The 19,952-nt window shown below is 41.2% G+C and overlaps 1 protein-coding gene across 5 annotated transcripts in view; it reads right to left on the bottom strand.

The window, feature by feature from the left end:
- The window catches only part of LOC132825811 (astrotactin-2-like), a 1,607,744-nt gene that overhangs the window by 845,824 nt on the left and 741,968 nt on the right, over positions 1 to 19,952 (bottom strand). For 4 of the 5 annotated variants that reach the window (XM_060841306.1, XM_060841305.1, XM_060841301.1 and 1 more), the window contains 3 exons: positions 17,252 to 17,336; positions 10,716 to 10,790; positions 1,999 to 2,136 (listed from right to left, as the gene is read on the bottom strand). In XM_060841306.1, coding sequence (XP_060697289.1) covers positions 1,999 to 2,136; positions 10,716 to 10,790; positions 17,252 to 17,336 — 298 coding nt within the window. The remainder of the gene's footprint in view (positions 1 to 1,998; positions 2,137 to 10,715; positions 10,791 to 17,251; positions 17,337 to 19,952) is intronic. The other variant, XM_060841303.1, reaches the window with a different exon arrangement.

The following is a 19,952-nucleotide window of genomic DNA, read 5'->3' as shown; positions in this document are numbered from 1 at the left end:
ATGAAGCAGGATGGACTCAACGACCAAGAGGGATCACAGACCTGTGCCTTGCTGATAATACTCAAATGGATGAGACTCGACAATGAAAGTCGCTGTCAGGCTGGACACCTTTATTTACGCAGAGTAGATCATAGTTGTGTTTCATGTAACTATGCAGTGCTACAGTTGTGCGGTTCAATCTTTATTCAACATCCAGTACTGGAGGTTGTGAGAGATATGCAGTTTTGGTGGATTGGCCATGCTAAATGGCCCAAAGTGTCCAGGGATGTGCAGGCAAGGTAGATTAGCTAATGGAAATGCAGCATTACAGGGCTAGGACTGGGTCTAGGTAGGATGCTCCTCAGAGGTTTTGCGTGGACTGAATGGGTTGAAGCAGGTATTTACAAAGAATACTTAACAATTTCGTTTAAAAATCTGTTCTGTATTCTTGCAAGTCTGTACTGGTTTATGAACAATCTTAAGTTTCTGATAATGCAAATAGATAGGAGTGGGAAATTGAACATCATGTTAATTCAGAAAACTAAACTCCCAGTGTAATTTGTATTTGGATGAATAATGATGGCTAAGGTTTAAACTTGTGCCACACCCTCCGGGACTGCACACCTCATATTTCCTTGGTCGGTGGAGCTAACATCCACTGGAAGTATACATCACTGACATTTACTTACTATCAAATACAAATAATTGATCATTAGATCATCAAATTTGTATCTGTTGTTTTTTTGGAGATCTAAGGGTATTCTGCAGATGTATTAGTTTAGCAGCAGAGAGATCTGGGATTTCAATTCCATTGTATCGTGAAGGTTGCTGTACTGATGGATAAGTGGCCAAGAAGGCATCTTGTATGTTTCCCTTCATCAGACAGGTACTGAGTATAACAGCTGGCAGGTCATGTTAAATTGTACACGACGTTGGTTCAGCCACATTTATAATAGTGTACAGTTCTGATCGCCACATTACCAAAAGGATGTGAACGCTTTAGAGAGGGTGCAGGGAAGGTTTACAAGGATGTTTCCTGGTATGAAAGGTGCTAGCTATGAAGAGAGGTTGAGTAGGTTAGGTTTGTTTTCATTAGAAAAAAGGAGATTGAGGAGGGACCTGATTGAGGTCTACAAAATCATGAAGGATATAGACAGGGTAGATGGAGATAAGTTTTTTCCCCAGGGTGAAGGATTCAATAATGAGAGGTCACGCTTTCTCAGTGAGAGATGAAAAGTTTAAGGGGGATACAGGTGGCAAGTACTTCACACAGAGGGTGGTAGGTCTCTGGAATGCGTTGCCAGCAGGGGTAGTAGAGGCAGGCACGGTAGATTCATTTAAGATGCGTCTGGACAGATGCATGTGTAGGTGGGGAGCAGAGAGATACAGATGCTTAGGAATTAGGCAACAGGTTTGGACAGTAGATTTGGATCAGCTCAGGCTTGGAGGGCCGAAGGGCTTGTTCCAGGGCTGTAAATTTTCTTTGTTCTTTGTTCTAGGTAAAACAAATTAACTGAAAATTGGTCTGCATTGCTACTTTACCAGCGCTATTAAATTGACCCAGAAATAAAGACAAATGTGTACGTTGTATGGAGAGTAAATTTGATACATAACGGGCAAAACTAGAATATAAAGTGTTAAAGAAAAACAATGGATTTTTAAGGAAGTGTTTAAAACTGTTGGAACATAAAGGAACAACTCTTCACATTACTGCTGAAATTCAAAAATAACACAACTGACAGTAGAGATAATAATTGATTCATGCATTCATTCCGTTCTACATATCTGGCCTATTTTAATATGCATGTCACATAAAATGATGGAAAGCCACATTAGAAAACTGAATAAACAGATAAATGGCAACATCCATCATACAGCAAATTATTCTACGAATTGGATGAGTTTGAAATAACAGCTGGCAAATGTCTTCTTAATTTGATTTCTGGATAATACAATCACATCAACACAATTAAAATGTCCTTACTCCCTCCATCTTGTGCCTGGGATTGGTAATCTTACCTGACCTCTCCAGTGTCCTCTGTCACCAGGACATCGGTCTTGCAGCTGGCTAATGGCCTGATGGACAGCTCCACTGGAGGCACAACAAAACTTTTACTAACTGGCAGCCATAAACCTTGACCCAGACTGTAGGTAGATCTATAAAGAGAAAGAAGCAACAATAAATATAGAGCGCAGAAAATTGGATTGAACTCTGATTTGGATGGGACCAGTCACTGTGAGGGAATACCCTTCATACATTGCTTGCAATCCTGCAAATACACTGTTTGATGATTGAAGAGAACAGACACACAATGTGTTGTCAAATGACTGTAACTCTGAGTAAGAGTTGAGAAATCATGAGAGCTTAGCACAAGTCGAAGTTAGCCAGCATTAACTAAAGGGGAAGTGCATTACAGATAGCTTTTGGCCTGAGGAGAAATGGAGAATGGCATTAAGTAGCAGAGAACAGGGTGCTACTGTTCGCGTTGCACTGCAGGCCTTTTTTGAGGACATGAAGACAATGAGAGATGTCATCTATCTGCAAGGGGCCAGGCCATGCAGACGAATATTGCAAAGGTGTTGCAATCAGATAGTTGCAGCATCCATTGCAAGGGTTTTATTGGAAAATGTTCACACACATATCTAAGAATGCATCTTCAAGTGCCATATTCCGCCAACTACATCACAAACCTCACTCATGGTGCATCAAACCTATCATTTGACTTATTTTGGCAAGGCTTCGACTCGCACATTTTCAACTAACCAATCAGGATGGCCATATTACCCGAACACATTCACACATACTGACATTCTTCAATCTTGCTCTTGCATCCCACTGCAAAAATGTGTAAAAGTCAAATTGCCATGGTCTCATCTGACAATAGGGATGCTCTCTCATTAGGGATCATTGGTGGTGACTTAACCTGAAGGTCACCACATCTCAAGTTAAGTGGAGAGGTTGAGAAGGAGAGCCCTTCATGGTAACCTCAGCCAGAATTGAACCTGCTGTTGGTGTTACTCTGCATCACAAACTGACTGTCCAGCCAAGTGAACAAACTGACCTCCCTTAATTGTGTAAGGATACACAATAATCTTACATTTGTGCCTTTCCCTTTCAGGTACCTATGAGCTGTAGACCAAAACTGCAAGAGGTGGAACAAGGTGAATTTTCACTCTTTCTCACACTCAGACATCAACTCTGATATTGACTGTTTTAGATTCAGTTCTGGATCCTACTTAGATACCTCCTGTGGCAACTTATGGCCTTTTGCCACCAAAGAGTGACTATAGTCTGACACTGATATGCTCCTGCACAACAAAACACATTGACAGGCTTTAAAATCTTGACAGCAGTTTCAATGAGCGTAGAAGTGTTTGACACAGACCATTGTGCAAAGCTTGAAATCTATCTTTTCCAGGATCGAAGTATTGGCCAGCCCATCTAGTCTCAGTTTCCACCACAATACAAACACAAGCCACCAAGTCTCAGGAAACTGCCATGATAACAATCCTGCATGACCAGCTTGCTGCCAGTGTACTTGATATATTCTGGCAGGTGAACCTCCTCTAAAGCTCTTACTGAAATGGTAGTCTAGTCCAGTCACCACCAGAAGTGTGCACACATACTGAAGCTCACACACTTCGCCATCTCTGAATTGGAAACCATGGTCAAGGAGGCAAATGTCATGGATGTGTTGTCAGGTTAAACCTTCAATAACTTCCCAAGTGCTTCCCAAACATGAAACCATTTACAAGGAAATAGACGCATTTTAGACATAACAAGGTATTGTGAACTATGAGGAAAGCTCGATTTTAATTGGCATTGTTGGCGCATGGAAGAATATTGACCACGACACCACAAAAATTCTTTTTGAATAGAATCGTAGGATGTTCAATATTCAGCCTGGCCACCAGTATAAAATAAACAATGGGCCTTGGCTTGATATACCATCAACAATGCAACACCCCCTCTTCATGCTCCAATGTACTAATCCAACATTTGTGCTCCAACATCTGAGGTCAATTTTTCTCGTGACAGAGTCTACATTGAAACATTTCAAAGAAAGACACTCGATCAATTGAAATATATTTTTTAAAAATCTCCTTTAGGTTCCAGGGATGGGACACTTCAGTTATGAGGAGAGATTAAAATAGGAAGGTTAAGAGGAGATCTGATAGAGTTTTCAAAACCATGAACAGGCTTGATAAGTAGATAGGGTGAAACTGCTCCAGCTCCACAAAAGGAATAAGAATGAGAGTCCATAAATTTAAAGTAACTTGTAAAAGAAGCAAGAGGGTAATTCATAGAATCCCTACAGGGTGGAAACAGACAATTCAGCCAACCTCCCCAATTCACCACACACCCTACCCCTGTAACCCTATATTTCACATGGCTAATCCACCTAATCTGCATATCCCTGAACACGACAGACAATTTAGCATGACCAAACCACCTAACCCACATATCATCAAGCTGTAGGAGGAAACCAGAACACCCATAGGAAACCCATGCAAACACAGGGAGAACACGAAAACTCCACACAGACAGTCGCCCGAGACTGGAATTGAACCCAGGTCACTGAAGCTGTGAGGTACCAGCGCTAATCACTCAGCCACCATGACACATCTGAAAAAAAACAAAGCTTTTTCAATCAGCAAGTAGTGACATGTGACGTGTGGTGAAGGCAGGTTCAGCTGAAACAGTCAAGAGGGCATTGGACACTTATTTCTGTGAAAAAGAATGTGCGATTGTATGAGGAAAATGCAGGAGATTGGCATTAGGTAATAACGCTCACTTGAAGGACAGATGCAGGGATGATGGACCAAATCGGGAGATTCGAAAGCAATTCTGAGATTCAATGAAAAGCTTGAATTCTATTTGCATAAATTCAATCTTATCAATGGCTGTTCAGAATGGAAGAAAAAAGAGTCAAGAAAATTGACGAAGACTTAGAGTGACTTCATATGTCATTCCTCTTTGAAATACGTCAATCTAATTTCATTTGATCTTTGAAGACTTTCATCACAAAACATAAGCACTGGCAAACAGTAAATGACATTCAAAGGATTCTCTTTTCAATTCAGAAACACATCAAATAAATGTTGAACTTCTTTTGAAGTACCACATTACTTCATGTACAAATTTTAACAACACTTGGAAAGACAACATCCAGCTTTCAAAAACTTAAGTTTCCAGAACAGTAATTTCCTTTCATGTGAATACTAGTCAGAGTTTTTGGGGAACAGTCTGAAGAATTTTCCATTTGCACAATCTAATCGGATTTATTAACTCTTTTTTTTAAAACTTGCAACTGTCCAGTGTTGGAATATGTGCTACCGTGTAAAAAGCATGTAAATATGACATTCATACCCAATTCTGATCAAGTATTCCCAACCTTTTGAGGGCAATAAAGGTTTGTCTTTCTAGCAATGCCCATATCCTAAGAATTATTAATGATAATAAAACTGGAGAAGTGTTAAATTGATTATAGTTGGGGTATGTTCACCGAGCTGGGAAGTTGATTTGCAGAAGTTTCGTCCCCTGTCTAGGTGACACCTTCAGTGTTTTGGAGTCTCCTGCAAAGCATTGCTGTACTGTGTCTCCTGGGATTTATTTGTTTCCATTCCTGCTGCTACCGGTTGCGGGTTCCAGTTGGCCGTTGTCGTGGTCAATGTGCTTGTTGATAGAGTTTGTGGATGAGTGCCATGCTTCTAGGAATTCTCTGGCTGTCCTCTGTTTAGCTTGTCCTATGATTGTTGTGTTATCCCAGTCGGATTTGTGGTCCTTGTCATCTGTATGTCCTCAAGACAGCTGGTTGTGGTGTTTAGTGGCTGCAGAGGTATTCTTCTTCTCTTCATTGGTTGGAAATGCTGCAGTGTGTTGTAGCCCTTTTAAACAGGGTCCTAATGCAATCCTAACCCTCTACAGAATCTTCACCATGAACGGATATCCCCGCAACTTGATCCACAGGTGCCTAACAGACAAACAATGCGATGAGAACATACCAAAACCTAACTCACTAGCCATGCTGCCTTATATAAAAAACGTTTCAGAACTAACCACCAGGCTTCTTCGCCCACTGGGATTCATGACAGCTCATAAACTGACAGGCACACTCAGACAGCAACTCACCAGGACAAAACACCCTACACCCATCATGTACAGGACAAACATAATTTCCAAGATTCCATGTAAAGAGTGCACAAAACACTTATCGGACAAACAGGCAGACAACTAGCAATCCGCATCCATGACCACCAACTCACCACTAAATGTCATGACCAGTTGTTCCTAGTAGTCATACAAACAGATGACAAGGACCACAAATTCGACTGGGACAGCACAATGATCAGAGGACAAGCTAAACAGAGGACAGACAGAGCATTTCTAGAAACATGGCATTCATCCACAGGCTCCATCAACAAACACATTGACATGGACCCAATATACCAGCCAATAGGTGGCACAGTGGCTCAGTGGTTAGCACTGCTGCCACACAGCACCATGGATCTAGGTTTGATTCCAGCCTCAGGCAACTCTCTGTGTGGAGTTTGCATATTCTCCCCATGTCTGTGTGGGTTTCCTCTGGGTGCTCCGGTTTCCTCCCATGGTCCAAAGCTGTGCAGGTTGGGTGAACTGGCCATGCTAAATTGTCCATAGCATTCAGAGACGTATACGTTAGATGCAGAGTCGCGAGTGTGGTGCTGGAAAAGCACAGCAAGTCAGGCAGCATCCGAGGAGCAGGAAAATTGACATTTCGGGCAAAAGCCCTTCATCGGGAATGCAGGTTAGATGCATTAGTCAGGCGAAATGTAGGGTAATGGGTCTGGGTGGGATACTCTTCGAAGGGGCGGTGTGAACTTTTTGGGCTGAAGGGCCTGTTTCCACACTGTAGGAATTCTAATTCTACTACAACGAACAACCAGGAGCAGCAGGAATGGACCCAAATAAATTCCAGAAGACACAGCACAGCACCATTTCACAGGAGGCTCCGAAGCACTTAAGATGTCAGATAGACAGGGGACGAAACCTCTGCAAATCAACTTCCCAGATCGGCGAACATACCCACAATGACAACAACCAGCACCCGAGCTACAAATGTTCACGCAAACTTTATGAAATGTATCCCCCAGCTCCAGCTAATTACAGTAATGCTGGGCTGTAGCTGCGAGTCCAGAGATACAGAAAATAAACCTTTCTCCCCAATGCTCTCCAGTTCATATGAACACCTGCAATGTCTCCACAAAATTCACCATCTCAGTTCTGTAGCACTCAAAGAATTCTCCAAAAGACTGTCAATGTGCAATTTCTGCCTAGTTTTTCACACAGATTTGAAAAATGAAGTTTTTAGAAATAACTATGTGATTTAAAAATGTTATTTATTGGTTTATCTATTTATATCATGTGGACCTTAAAATGACAAGACATGGCAGGCAATACATTTTACCAGTTAAATAATGAGTTTTGTACTAAAATACCACTGTCTGCACAATGTACTGTGCCCTCTGTCTAACTGTGACTAGCAGTATAGGGTATCCACTATGTTATTAGCAGTATAAACATGGGATATGGTCAATAACAAGTGTTTTGCAGACGTTTAACTTCACAAGTGTCTAATCACACTGAGGAGTCAAGCTGAATTTCAACTCTTGTCACTAAAACAGCTGGAACAGGTGAAAACATTTGAATGCTAACCACAGTGTAAGCTCAGCTTTCCTTTTTCGTCTGGTGCACATGTGTCATTGTTGAAGAGTTATCTGCTTCATTGTGAAGGATCTTACAGCTGCCTTTACTACTCTCTGGACTGCATGGGGTGAACACCATCTGCTTCTCCTTGTGTCATAATTTGTTTCATTAATTGGTATGCAAGTGAAAAGCTGGTGAGTGGGTTACAGAGAGAGAGAAAAATAGACAGCGCGTTTTGAGTCATTGATGTAAAAGTGAAATCTGTATTCAATCGTCTGTGAGAGGAGTGACCAATACTCAAAATTTACATTTAAGTAGCTGGAAGCCTACAAGACAGCGTCATTAATGTTGACCAAATACAGACTACAAATTGGCTACAGTTTATCAGATAGAACTCTGTTGAATTAAAAGCATGTGTTCAACCTGCTCCAAAGATACATCAGAACACATTGAACCACCATCTGCCATTCGAAGACTTTGCTTACCAAATCAATTCACCTCAAGACATACAAACTGTCACTAGACTGTCTACTGTGAGCAAAATCAAAGGACATTCATTAAGATGTTTTTATTGATTCAAAATATGTACAATACTTGTCTTTAGAGGGATCGTGTTGTGCAATTGTTGTCTCTCTGAGTGAGGAGGCCTGGGTTCAAGTCCCACATGCGGCAGAGATATGTCATAATATCTCTGAACAGGTTGATTAGAAAACAAATCCATCAGATTAATCTGAAATTGCATTTATATCACTATTTGTAAATTTTTTAACTGAAAGGTTAAAATTACTCAGCAGGTCTGGCAGCCTCTGTGGAGAGAAGGCAGTGTTAATGTTTCGGGTCGAGTAATCATTCCACCGAATTGGTTCTGAGAAAGATTACCTGACCCAAAATGTTAACACTCTGATTTCTCTCCACAGATGCTGCCAGACATTTTCCAGCAATTTCTGTCTTTGTTTCTGATTTACAGGACCCACACTTCTTTCAGTTTTTATTTAGGTTAAATATACTTCTTCCCACATAAAATTACCTTTCTGAAACAGAGGGAAGGTTGGACTGCCACATTCCTGATAAGTCTAAAACCACAGAGACTAAAGGAGCGAGGTGGAAGGTAACTGACAGCAACATCTCAATTCGATGGCCTTTCCTGTCTCCAGATGATTGATTATTTTCCCACTCCAGGCCTTCAGACTGTCATTATGCACATGCAAGGAATCCACAGCTTTAGAGTTGCAATCTGTACAGCAGTCAAAGGCAACATACAGCATCAGCGGGCACACTTTATTCTCTATGTCATATTCTTAGGCTGAATTTAATACTGGTCTTCAGATGAAACAAACTGGTTGACTGGGCTCTGGAGTGATGGGAAGACTTGTGCATGACTGAGCACATGTTTCAGATGGCCCCTTTGTTGCTGAGAGAAAACAAATTAAAGCAGCCTAGCTAACCTCTGTCTGCATATAGAACTCTATTCTATTTAACATCTGTCATATTTTAGACATGACACATTTAAACAATCAGAAGCCTTTAACAGAGGAATTTGGTTCATATTTGTTGAGCACCATCTGCCATTCTGAAGACTTTGCTTACCAAAATCAATTTGTCTCAAGACATACAAACTGTCATTAGACTGTCCACTCGGAGCAAAATCATAGGACATTCATTAAGATGTTTTTAAAAATAATAGGCACTGTCTGATGAGGGTCGAAGCAATGTGGACTCGGGTGAGATTGGATGAGAAATCCAGTCAGACACATTTTGTTGTAGAGAGCATCTGGCTCAACTTTTGATGTATTTTGCAATGGTGTGACAAGTTTCTCACCAGGCAGAATGGCCAACTCAGGGGATTATTGCTTATTAAGTATTTTGTTGACAACCCAACTCACTTCATTAATATTCAACTCCCTATCTTACCAGGTTTACCAAGTGACTTAGATGTTGATGAAACTCGAAACAGAAACCAGAGTAGATATCTAGCACATTTATCTCATTGCTTGCTTTGAACGACCTCCACATTGGATATGAGTAAATTGCATCTCTACAGCCACCAGGCTTAAGCGCACCCTCACCTGTCATGTGCCAACCCTTCATAACCATTTTGGCACTTTCACAATACATTTACAGGCTATTCAGCAAGCAGGGAATCACACAGCATGGCACTCCAGCAAGGAGAATTGCAAGGCTACAGTATGCAATCTTTCTGAAAATGACAGGCAACCAGCTCAAATATCAAAATGTTTCTGGTTCATGTATAGCAGACATAAAAGGTAAAATAAAGATTCTCCTATTCTGCTCCAGCAACACATTTTAATCATAGACTCTGACAAGCACTGTGTTACTGCAGAAGCATAACACTTTCCACTACAATTCTCCACATCTTTTCCGACAGTATGACTTTAAGGTGGCACAGTGGCTCAGTGGTGAGTACTGTTGCCTCACAGCACCAAGGATCTGGGTCCAATTACAGCCTCAGGCAACTGTTTGTGTGGAGTTTGCACAATCTCCCAGTGTCTACATGGGTTTCCTCCCAGTTCCTCCCACAATCCAAAGATGTGAGGTTAAGGTAGATTGGCTATGCTAAATTGCCCATAGTGTCCAGGGGATGTGCAGGCTCGATGGATAAGTCATGTTGTGTGTCTGGGTGCAATGCTCTTCAGAGGGTCAGTGTTGACTAAATAGGCCGAATAGCCTACTTCCACTGCAGGGATTTTATCAGCAGTGTCGAGTTATAACTAGTTTTATGCATAAGTAACAAAACTCAGGATATACATAAAATACGGATATATATAAAATTTTCATGAATTCTATCCCAAAATGAAAATAAAACAATTTCTTATACATGTCTACTGATCCCGTGAAACAAGGAATTGCATATAAATTGAATCTAAGATATGTTAAAGTGGTGTATTTTGATTTAGGTGAGCGATACAATAAGATATTTGACAAGAATCGATTATCTAGAACCAATTAAACAGAAAACCTTTCTGAACTTATTTGTTTTGCAAAAGAAGAAAAAAAAAATGTTAATGAAGCAAATTCACTTTTCTTTTACCTGAATATTTTTTCTGGTGCCTGATCCCCAGTCACAAGGTCATAGCCTCTTTCCAATGTTGTATATGGCCATGGTCTGCAAAAAAAAATCAGTAACAATTACACACATGATAGGATATTACTCAAGACCAAGACAGAATTGATTATTGCAAATATAATCACCGGACTAAGCATTGTACATTATCAAGCATTCAGATATTGGCACACCACTGAGCCATAGGGGAGCGTTCTTGACAGGAAATTTGTCAGGGAGTCAGTCTGACTGAAAGGTTTGGCTTCTAATTGATAAAACCGCCTGCATCTGCTTAAGTTATTTTGAGGCATCTGATCCTGAGGTGAGTAGAGATGTGGTTTCTAGAAATCTGAGGGGAAGGGACAACATGCAAATGTGGGCTGGCCTTGGGGTTGAGGGGAATCATTCTCCTCCTGACCAACAAGCAGTACTGTCAAAACACTTCATGCTGAACCTCCCTTGAGCTGCTTATGTTCCTGAAGCCTGACAAAACTAGCGCACCCCAATTATACTTGTCAAATGTAAGGATCCCAATTTCATAATAAATAGACATTCATCTCCTAAAGCAGGCTCATTATCTGTCTCCAGCCCATCTCAATCAAACAGGGAGGTTAGTGTGTTGGAGGCAGGTTGAGATTGGGTTTGAGGCTTAAACATTTTTATATCTCACCCAATTCATCTACTTCTGACAGTCAAAATTAACTTGTCATTTCAAATACTTATGAGTAACATGTAGCTAACATGAAACCAGATGTCTGCTTTTGCATATGAAATAATTATCATGGGAGCAAGTACAAGACTAAAAGTCTTGCAGTCCATTAGCTTGCATTCTATAGTTGGAATCAGTTCCTGTCAATTGGTGACTTGAAGATTCAATAGAAAACAACAGAATATATGATGGCAGTATGTACAGGGCCATATTACTCCCTTTTTAGTCTGATGTTAATGCATTCTTGCATTACATCAGGCTGCTTAATAATTAGCAGGAACTGTGGTTGATTTTTGTTTCTTTTTTCTCCTCCATGGTTGATGGTTTGATTGTCAGCAAAAATGGCAAGAAACAGAATGCAAACCCATGACCTTCAGCTCTGCAGAGCATGTGGGATTTAATAAAGTGCTTCATCGAGTAAACCTTGCAGTAAACTGATCCATGCCAAGCAATGGTATTTCCTGATCCTTAACAAATGTTTTGAAACACATTAAATGTCTCTTTCATACATCATCACATTCCACTCAAAAGAAAACTGAGTGCACAGGATGATCCCTCCACTTTGAATAAGAATACTCAATGGGTCATGTCATTTCCAATTTCAGAGTTTGACAGAAAAAAAATGGAAGTTCCATTTGGACCATATTTTATGAAGTAATATGTTGAAAATACAATAAAAATGGGGGAAAAAAATGAAGAATAGGGTGGCATGGTGTCTCAGTGGTTAGCATTGCTGCCTCACAGCACTAGCGACCTGGGTTCAATTCCAGCCTTGGGTGACTGACTGTGTGGAGTTTATGCATTTTACCCGTGCCTGTGTGGGTTTCCTGCTGGTGCCCCGGTTTCCTCCCACAGTCCAAAGATGTGCAGGTTAGGTGAACTGGGTGTGCTGAATTGCCCATAGTGTTCAGGGATGTGTAGGTTAGGTGAATTGACTGTGCTAAATTGCCCATCGTGTTCAGGGATGTGCAGGTTAGGTGGATTGTCCATGCTAAAGTGTCATAGTGTTGAGAGATGCGTAGGCTGGGTGCATTTGTCAGGGGAAATGTAGAGTGGGGGAATGGATCTGGGTGGGATACACTTTGGAAGGTCAGTTTCGACTCGTTGGGAAAAATGGCCTGTTTCCACACTGTAGGGATTCTATGAAGATAACATTTATGCTTTATAGTGGAACCCTGCAGTCCAATTGACAGATTCAGCATTTACCTTGTAAAGTCGACTTATTATGAAATTGGGATCCTTACATTTGACAAGTATAATTGGGGAGCACTAGTTTTGCCAGGCTTCAGGAACATAAGCAGCTCAAGGGAGGTTCAGCATGAAGTGTTTTGACAGCACTGCTTGTTGGTCAGGAGAAGATTGATTCCCCTCAACCCCAAGGTCAGCGCACATTTGCATGTTGTCCCTTCCCTCAGATTTCCAGAAACCACATCCCTACTCACCTCAGGATCAGATGCCTCAAAATAACTTAAGCAGATGCAGGCGGTTTTATCAATTAGAAGCCAAACCTTTCAGTCAGACTGACTCCCTGACAAATTTCCTGTCAAGAACGCTCCCCTATGGCTCAGTCGTGTGCCAATATCTGAATGCTTGATAATGTACAGTTATCTGCTTTTGCATTTGAAACATTTACCATGGGATCAAGTACAAGACTAAAAATCTTGCACTCCATTGGCTTGCATTCTATAGTTGGAATCAGGTCCTGTCAATTGGTGACTTGAAGATTCAATAGAAAACAACAGAAAAGTACAAACTCTTTTATCAAGAGTCAGGAACAAGGCACAGTAGCTTGACTATCCATTTAGTGAAGGGATTCATAAAGAGGCACTGACATCCAATCCAGAACATTCCACACTTAAAGCAGCCATCAGGTGCTGATTGGTCCTCCAGAGAGAACAAAAAGATGCAGACCAAAGAATCATACTAGAAGTCTATTTCAAAGAACACATTTCTGTCTTGGTGGGCAGAAAGTGCTCAAATTAAAGGATCTGCTGGAAAAGTAAAGATTGAAATGCAAGAAGGTAGAATGGGCTGTTGTTGTTATGTCATATGCTCGTGAGTTATTGAGTCCCAAACCTAACCCAGCTAACCCAGCCACCCAATCCGACCAGAATCCAATGGAATAGTGGATCTCACTCATAAAGATTTTCCTATTTTGCTCTAGAAATGCATTTTAATCACAGACTCTGACAAGCAAAGGTATAACATTTTCCACTGCAGATCTCAGTAAGAAAATGGATAACATTTTACAAAAATGATACCAGAACCCGAGTGCTCTTTGTGAGTTTGTCACTTCTTCCAGAGGATTAGATAGGGTGGACAGTGAGAGCCTTTTGCATCAGATGGTGATGGCTAGAGTGAGGGCACATAGCTTTAAATTGAGGGGTGATAGATATAGGATAGATGTCAGTGATAGTTTCTTTACTCAGAGTAGCAGGGGCGTGTAATGCCCTACCTGTAACATTGTGAACTTGCCAACATTAAGGGCATTTAAATGGTCATTGAGCAAACATGATAATGGAATAGCATAGGTTAGATGGGCTTTATATTGCTTTCACAGATCGGCACAACATTGAGGGGCGAAGGGCCTGTACTGCGCTGTAATGTTCTATGTTGTATGAATATATTACCAGTCTCATGGCATGACTGGACATGGATTCTGATAATCTAAAGATTTTTAAAGGACTGTTCAGCAGTCAAATTCACTGTAAACTTATCAGAAACTATTGTTCCAAGAAAGCACAACCACAACTCACTCACATGGTGCATATTAGACTTACATTAAGGCTGGACATGGATTGTTTATCCTGGTTTATTCCTTATCAGAATATTGAAATCAGAATGACTATCAACAATTACAGAACAGGTTGAAGTCCTTTGCTCAAAAAAAAACAGGTAGCCATTGAAATGAAGAGGTTTGTTTGGTGGAAGTATCCTCTTTATGTTTAGATTACTTACAGTGTGAAAACAGGCCATTTGGCCCAGCAAGTCCACACTGACCCTCAGAAGAGCAACACCCCCAGACCCATTCCCCTACCTTTACCCCTTCACCTAACACTACGGGGACAATTTAGCGTGGCTAAATCACCTAACCTGCACATTTTTGGACTGTGGGAGGAAACCAGAGCACCCAGAGGAAACCCACGCAGACACGGGGAGACTGTGCAAATTCCACATAGACAGATGCCTGAGGTGGGAATTGAACTCGGGTTTCTAGTGCTGTGAGGCAGCAGTGCTAACCACTGTGCCACCGTGCCACCCACGGTTTAATCAGTGAGAAAATCCATAACCAGAGCTATTAAACATATCAGTAGAAAAAGATAAGGCTGAAGCATTCTTCAGCTGAAGTGCTGAGTGGATGATCCATTTTGGCTTCCAACTGTGGTCCCCAGAATCGCAGAGGTCAGTCTTCAGCCAATCCAATTCACCTCACACAATATCAGGGAGCAGTTGGAGGCACTGGATACTGCAAGATCTGTGGGCTATGACATCATTCTAGCAATAGTACTGATGTGTTGTGCTCCAAATCATGCTGCTCCCCAACCAAGCTCTTCCAGTACAGTCACAACACTGGCACCTACCTGACAATGTGGAAAATTGCCCAGGTATGTTCCTATACTGAAAAAGATACTGCCCCTATCAGTCTACTCTCGATCATCAATAAAGTGATGGAAGGTATCATCAACAGTGCTATCAAGCAGCACCTGCTCAGTAGTAACCTGCTCAGCAACGCCCAGTTTGGGTTCCATCAGGGCCACTCAGCTCCTGATCTTTCTGCAACCTTGATTCAAGCACAGACAAAAGGGCTGAATTCCAGAGGTGAGGTGAGAGTGACAGCCCTTAACATCAAATCTGCATTCAATCGATTGAGGCATCAAGGAGCCCAAGCAAAACTGGAATCAATGGGTTGAAAATGTGTTGCTGGTTAAAGCACAGCAGGTTAGGCAGCATCCAAGGAACAGGAAATTCGACATTTCGGGCCAGAGCCCTTCATCAGGAGGGCCCGAAACGTCGAATTTCCTGTTCCTTGGATGCTGCCTAACCTGCTGTGCTTTAACCAGCAACACATTTTCCTCTGATCTCCAGCATCTGCAGACCTCACTTTTTACTGGAATCAATGGGTATCAGGGAGCAAACTTTCCAGTGTTTGGAGTCATACTTGTAATAGGAAAATGGTTGTGGTTTTGGGAGATCAGTCATTTTAGCACCAAAATATCTCTGCAGGAGTTTCTCAGGGTAATGTCCTAGGCTCAGCCATCTCTAGCTACTTCATCAATGGCACTCCTACCATCACGAGATCACAAGAGGGGATGTTTGCCAATGGTGCACAATGGTCAGCTCCATTCACACCTCTTCGGATACTAAAGCTATCCACGTTCAAATATAACAAGATTTGAACAAAATCCTGGCTTGGTCTGACAGGTAACAACTAACATTAACACCAGACAAATGCCAGCAATGGCCATCTGCAATAACAGACAATCAACCACCTTCCCTTGACACTCAAAGGTGTTACTATCACTGAATCCCCTACTATCAACAGCCTGGGGGTTAGCATGGATCAGAAACTCAATTGGATTTGCTTCATAAACACAGTGTCTTCAACAGCAGGTTAGAGGCTAGGAATAATGTGACAAGTAGCTCATCTCCTGGCTCCCCAAAGCCTGTCCACCATCTACAAGGCACAAGTCAGGAGTGTGATGGAATACTACCCACTTGCCTAGATGTGTGCAGTTCCAAAAACACTCAAGAAAGTTGACACCATCCTGAACAAAGCAGCCCACTTGTATGACATCGCATCCACAAACATCCAATCCCTCCACGACCAACGTTCAGGAGTATCAGTGTGCATTATCTACAAGATGCACTGCAGAAATTGAACAAAAATCCCTTAGACTGCACCACCTTCCAAACTCATGTCCATTTCCATTAAGAATTGGAGGGGAGCAAATACACGAGCACATCACCCCCTGCATTTCCACTCCATTCCACTCACCATGCGAACTTGGAAATATATCACCCTTCATTCACTGACGCCTGGTCAAAATCCTGGAAGACCCCTCTAAGGAAATTGGATTAACCTACAGCATATGGACTGCTACGGTTCAAAAAGGCAGGTCACCATCACCTTCTCAAGGACAACTACGGTCAGGCAATAAATGCCAGTCCTGTCAACGACACCCACGTCCCACGAATGAATATAACATGACAAATATTATTGCTGTTAAATCTTATAATAAATGCAGGAGAAATGAGAAACTTCTTCCTTTTAAACTGGTTCAGATGAATCGCACAGGTGTGTTCAATAGGAAGCTGAAGTTCATGAAGAAGCAAGAAACAGAAAGACATCAAGCAATATTGAGGCAGGTTTACATAGACCATCAACATCAACATAGGCCTCTCCTGGATGATCTATTTCTGTGCTGTAAAATTCTACATAATTTGTATGTGATTTCTATGCCAAAGAAGGCTTTAGGGACCTGGCAGCTGACTTCCAATTGACAGGAGAGTAATGCAGGATAAGTAAATGGTCCAGGTGTACCAAACAACATCATAAATAACAGCATCAGTTAGCCAACTACTGAGTCTGTTCCTCATGTATCACTTTCTACAAACCTGTGTTTGTACTGGTTACAGATATATGAGGAGCAGACTAAATATTTTGCTAACCGTTGCTGTTGTTTATGATGCAAGGAATTACCTGGCAAAATTCCACTGAAAAAAAATGCACACATTGTAATGAACTGGACATGCTTCCCTTGTATACCATGTAACATACAATAGATACATGTTGTTTTTCATTTACCGAACTAACCCTTCATTTTGTCCCCAGTCACTCCTCACGCAAAGATGTTTGTGAATGGGATCAGGAGAGTAACCATCATGACAGCCACATTCACCTGAAGAAAAAGACAAAAAGGAAAGATTTAAAAAACGTTCAGGTGCGAACACCTGCGGGAAAGTTCGATGTTAGCGATCACTTCATATTGAAATATCCCAATCATGAAAAATCAATTTTAGAGAATCTCTACAAGTCAGTTCTAACTTTGATTTACATTAACGTTCAACAACACTATGTATTTACTGCGTCACCTCTTTAATTAACTTGTGTATCTGCACTTTTTAAAATTCTTGCCACACCAATGCAATTCTGTACATTTTTTCAACTGTTTCCAATTACCAAAGGAACACTTTTCCCATTTCAATTCAATCCCCAGCCATTAATCCATTCATGATGAGACTGAATATTCAAGGACCTACTTACAGCAGGATACAAATAGAGTCATTTGTGAGCTTTAATTGTTATAAATGCTAACTCTCCAACACTTTCCAGATAATGAAACATGCCAGTATTTCCCGCAGGCATAGAGTAAAGTGATGGATCACAGCACCCAGAATGTAAGCCAGCAATTTTACCCAGTGATTAAGACAGTCTTAGATTTTAAGCAGGCCTCAAATTAGAATCTGGTTTCTGACTGAACACCGGTACTATCTGAAATTCAGTTAGACTCTGAAGTGTGAAATGCATCTGCAGGTGAACAATGCCGGAATACAGCTGACTGCCTTGAAAATGAACTGTAACCCTGAGAATAGCACAGTCCCATCACACCAGTGTGACATTTATACACCTGAACTCTCTCTCAATTGGTCTCTTACAGTGATACTGCCAATTAGTGTTGACTTCATAGACAGGCTGCACCTTGGGATCTCCTCTACCGAGAGCTGAATGGAGGCTGGCAGAGCTCATTTCTCTTGTGGCCATTAACAAGTAACAGATGGAAGCCATCATCTTTCTCTCTCGAAACTGGATTCAAACAGAAATGCGTAATGGAAAAATGCATGCTTTTAAAAATAGAGGATAAAGCATTTCATTACTCAAGCCTTCACACATTACGGCATAACAGAGTTTCAGGTTTTGTCACAAAATCAAACTCACTAATTTGCAGCCTACATATCATCAGAAAGATGATGTGTTCTTACCTGTTTCAAGAACATCAAATTCCTACCTCCCAGATTCAGAAAAGTGTAATATTGGATATACGGTGACTTCAGACCGTAAAAATATTCACACCTTAAACCTGATCTAATACTAAAGATTAAAGGTTTCCATCTCCATCCTAGAAATCTCGACACATTGATTTATGACCTGTCATTTGGCACAAATATTACAATTCATAACAGAAAGAACAAAGCACACATGGGATATGTCTAAAAGAAATATAACAATGTATTTGAGCTTTAAGAGAACTAGAATAGAATATTATTGATATCTATACATTTAACAAGGCTGTAGAGTCAATATTAAACATTCCACTGAGCTAAAGAAAAGTGAACAGGAGCCTTCAATGCCATTTATGCTGATAGCATTTCTATACAATGATTAATATGATCATATTACAGACCTTTAAGTTACCAATTTATCACTGCCAATTGAATTTCAGCAATGTGAACACTATATTCATGTCAGGTAGGCTCCAAGCATGAAGACAGTGAACCTTTCCATCCTCGTATTTCACAATATTCCTTTTTTTATGGATCACAGACTGATGCAAGAAACGAACTTGGCCTTGTTTAGTCTTAGAGAGATTACAATCTAGTAAATATTGAATTCGTAAAATAATTACATTGATCATAAGTAACTGGTAATGACTGGACCTATTCCCAAGATAACGTGTTCAATCTACTTAGAGGATAAAACACCCCGGATGCATAAAACTGATATCACACAACCTTCCAGCATTTTTATCCATTGGCTACATTTTCATTACTGTATTGGGAGCAAAACATATTCAAGATGGGACAATAGCTCAAAGCACGAGGGCTGTGTGAGTTCAATTGCAGCCTCAGGCGACAGTATGTGCGTAGGTTGCACATTCTCCCTGTGCCTGTTTGGGTTTCTCCAGGTGCTCTGGTTTCTTCCACTATCTAATAAGGTGCAGATCAGGTGAATTGGGTGTGCTAAATTGACCATAGTGTCCAGGGATGTGTACATTAGGTGAATTGGGTGTGCTAAATTGACCATAGTGTCCAGGGATGTGTAGGTTAGGTGAATTTGGTGTATTAAACTGCCCATCGTGTCCAGGGATGTGTAGGTTAGGTGAATTGGGTGTGCTAAATTGCCCATAGTGTCCAGGGATGTGTACATTAGGTGGATTGGGTGTGCTAAATTGCCCATAGTTTCCAGGGACATGCTGTTTAGGTGAAATGGGTGTGCTAAATTGCCAATACTGTCCAGGGATGTGTAGGTTAGGTGAATTGGGTGTGCTACAATTGCCCATAGTGTCCAGGGATGTGACGTTTAGGTGAATCGGGTGTGCGAAATTGCCCATAATGTCCAGGGGTGTGTAGGTTAGGTGAATTGGGTGTGTGAAATTGCCCATAGTGTCCAGGGATGTGTAGGTTAGGTGAATTAGCAATGTGAAATGCACGCTATAGTATAGGCGGATAAGTCTGGGGTGGGATGTTCTTTGGACAGTCAGCGTGGACCTGTTGGGCTGAATGGTCTGTTTCCATAC

Source organism: Hemiscyllium ocellatum, chromosome 21 (assembly GCF_020745735.1).
Source record: "Hemiscyllium ocellatum isolate sHemOce1 chromosome 21, sHemOce1.pat.X.cur, whole genome shotgun sequence".
NCBI lineage: Eukaryota > Metazoa > Chordata > Chondrichthyes > Orectolobiformes > Hemiscylliidae > Hemiscyllium > Hemiscyllium ocellatum.
The sequence above is the reverse complement of the archived record's forward strand: the minus strand, read 5'-3'. Positions and strand labels throughout refer to the sequence as shown.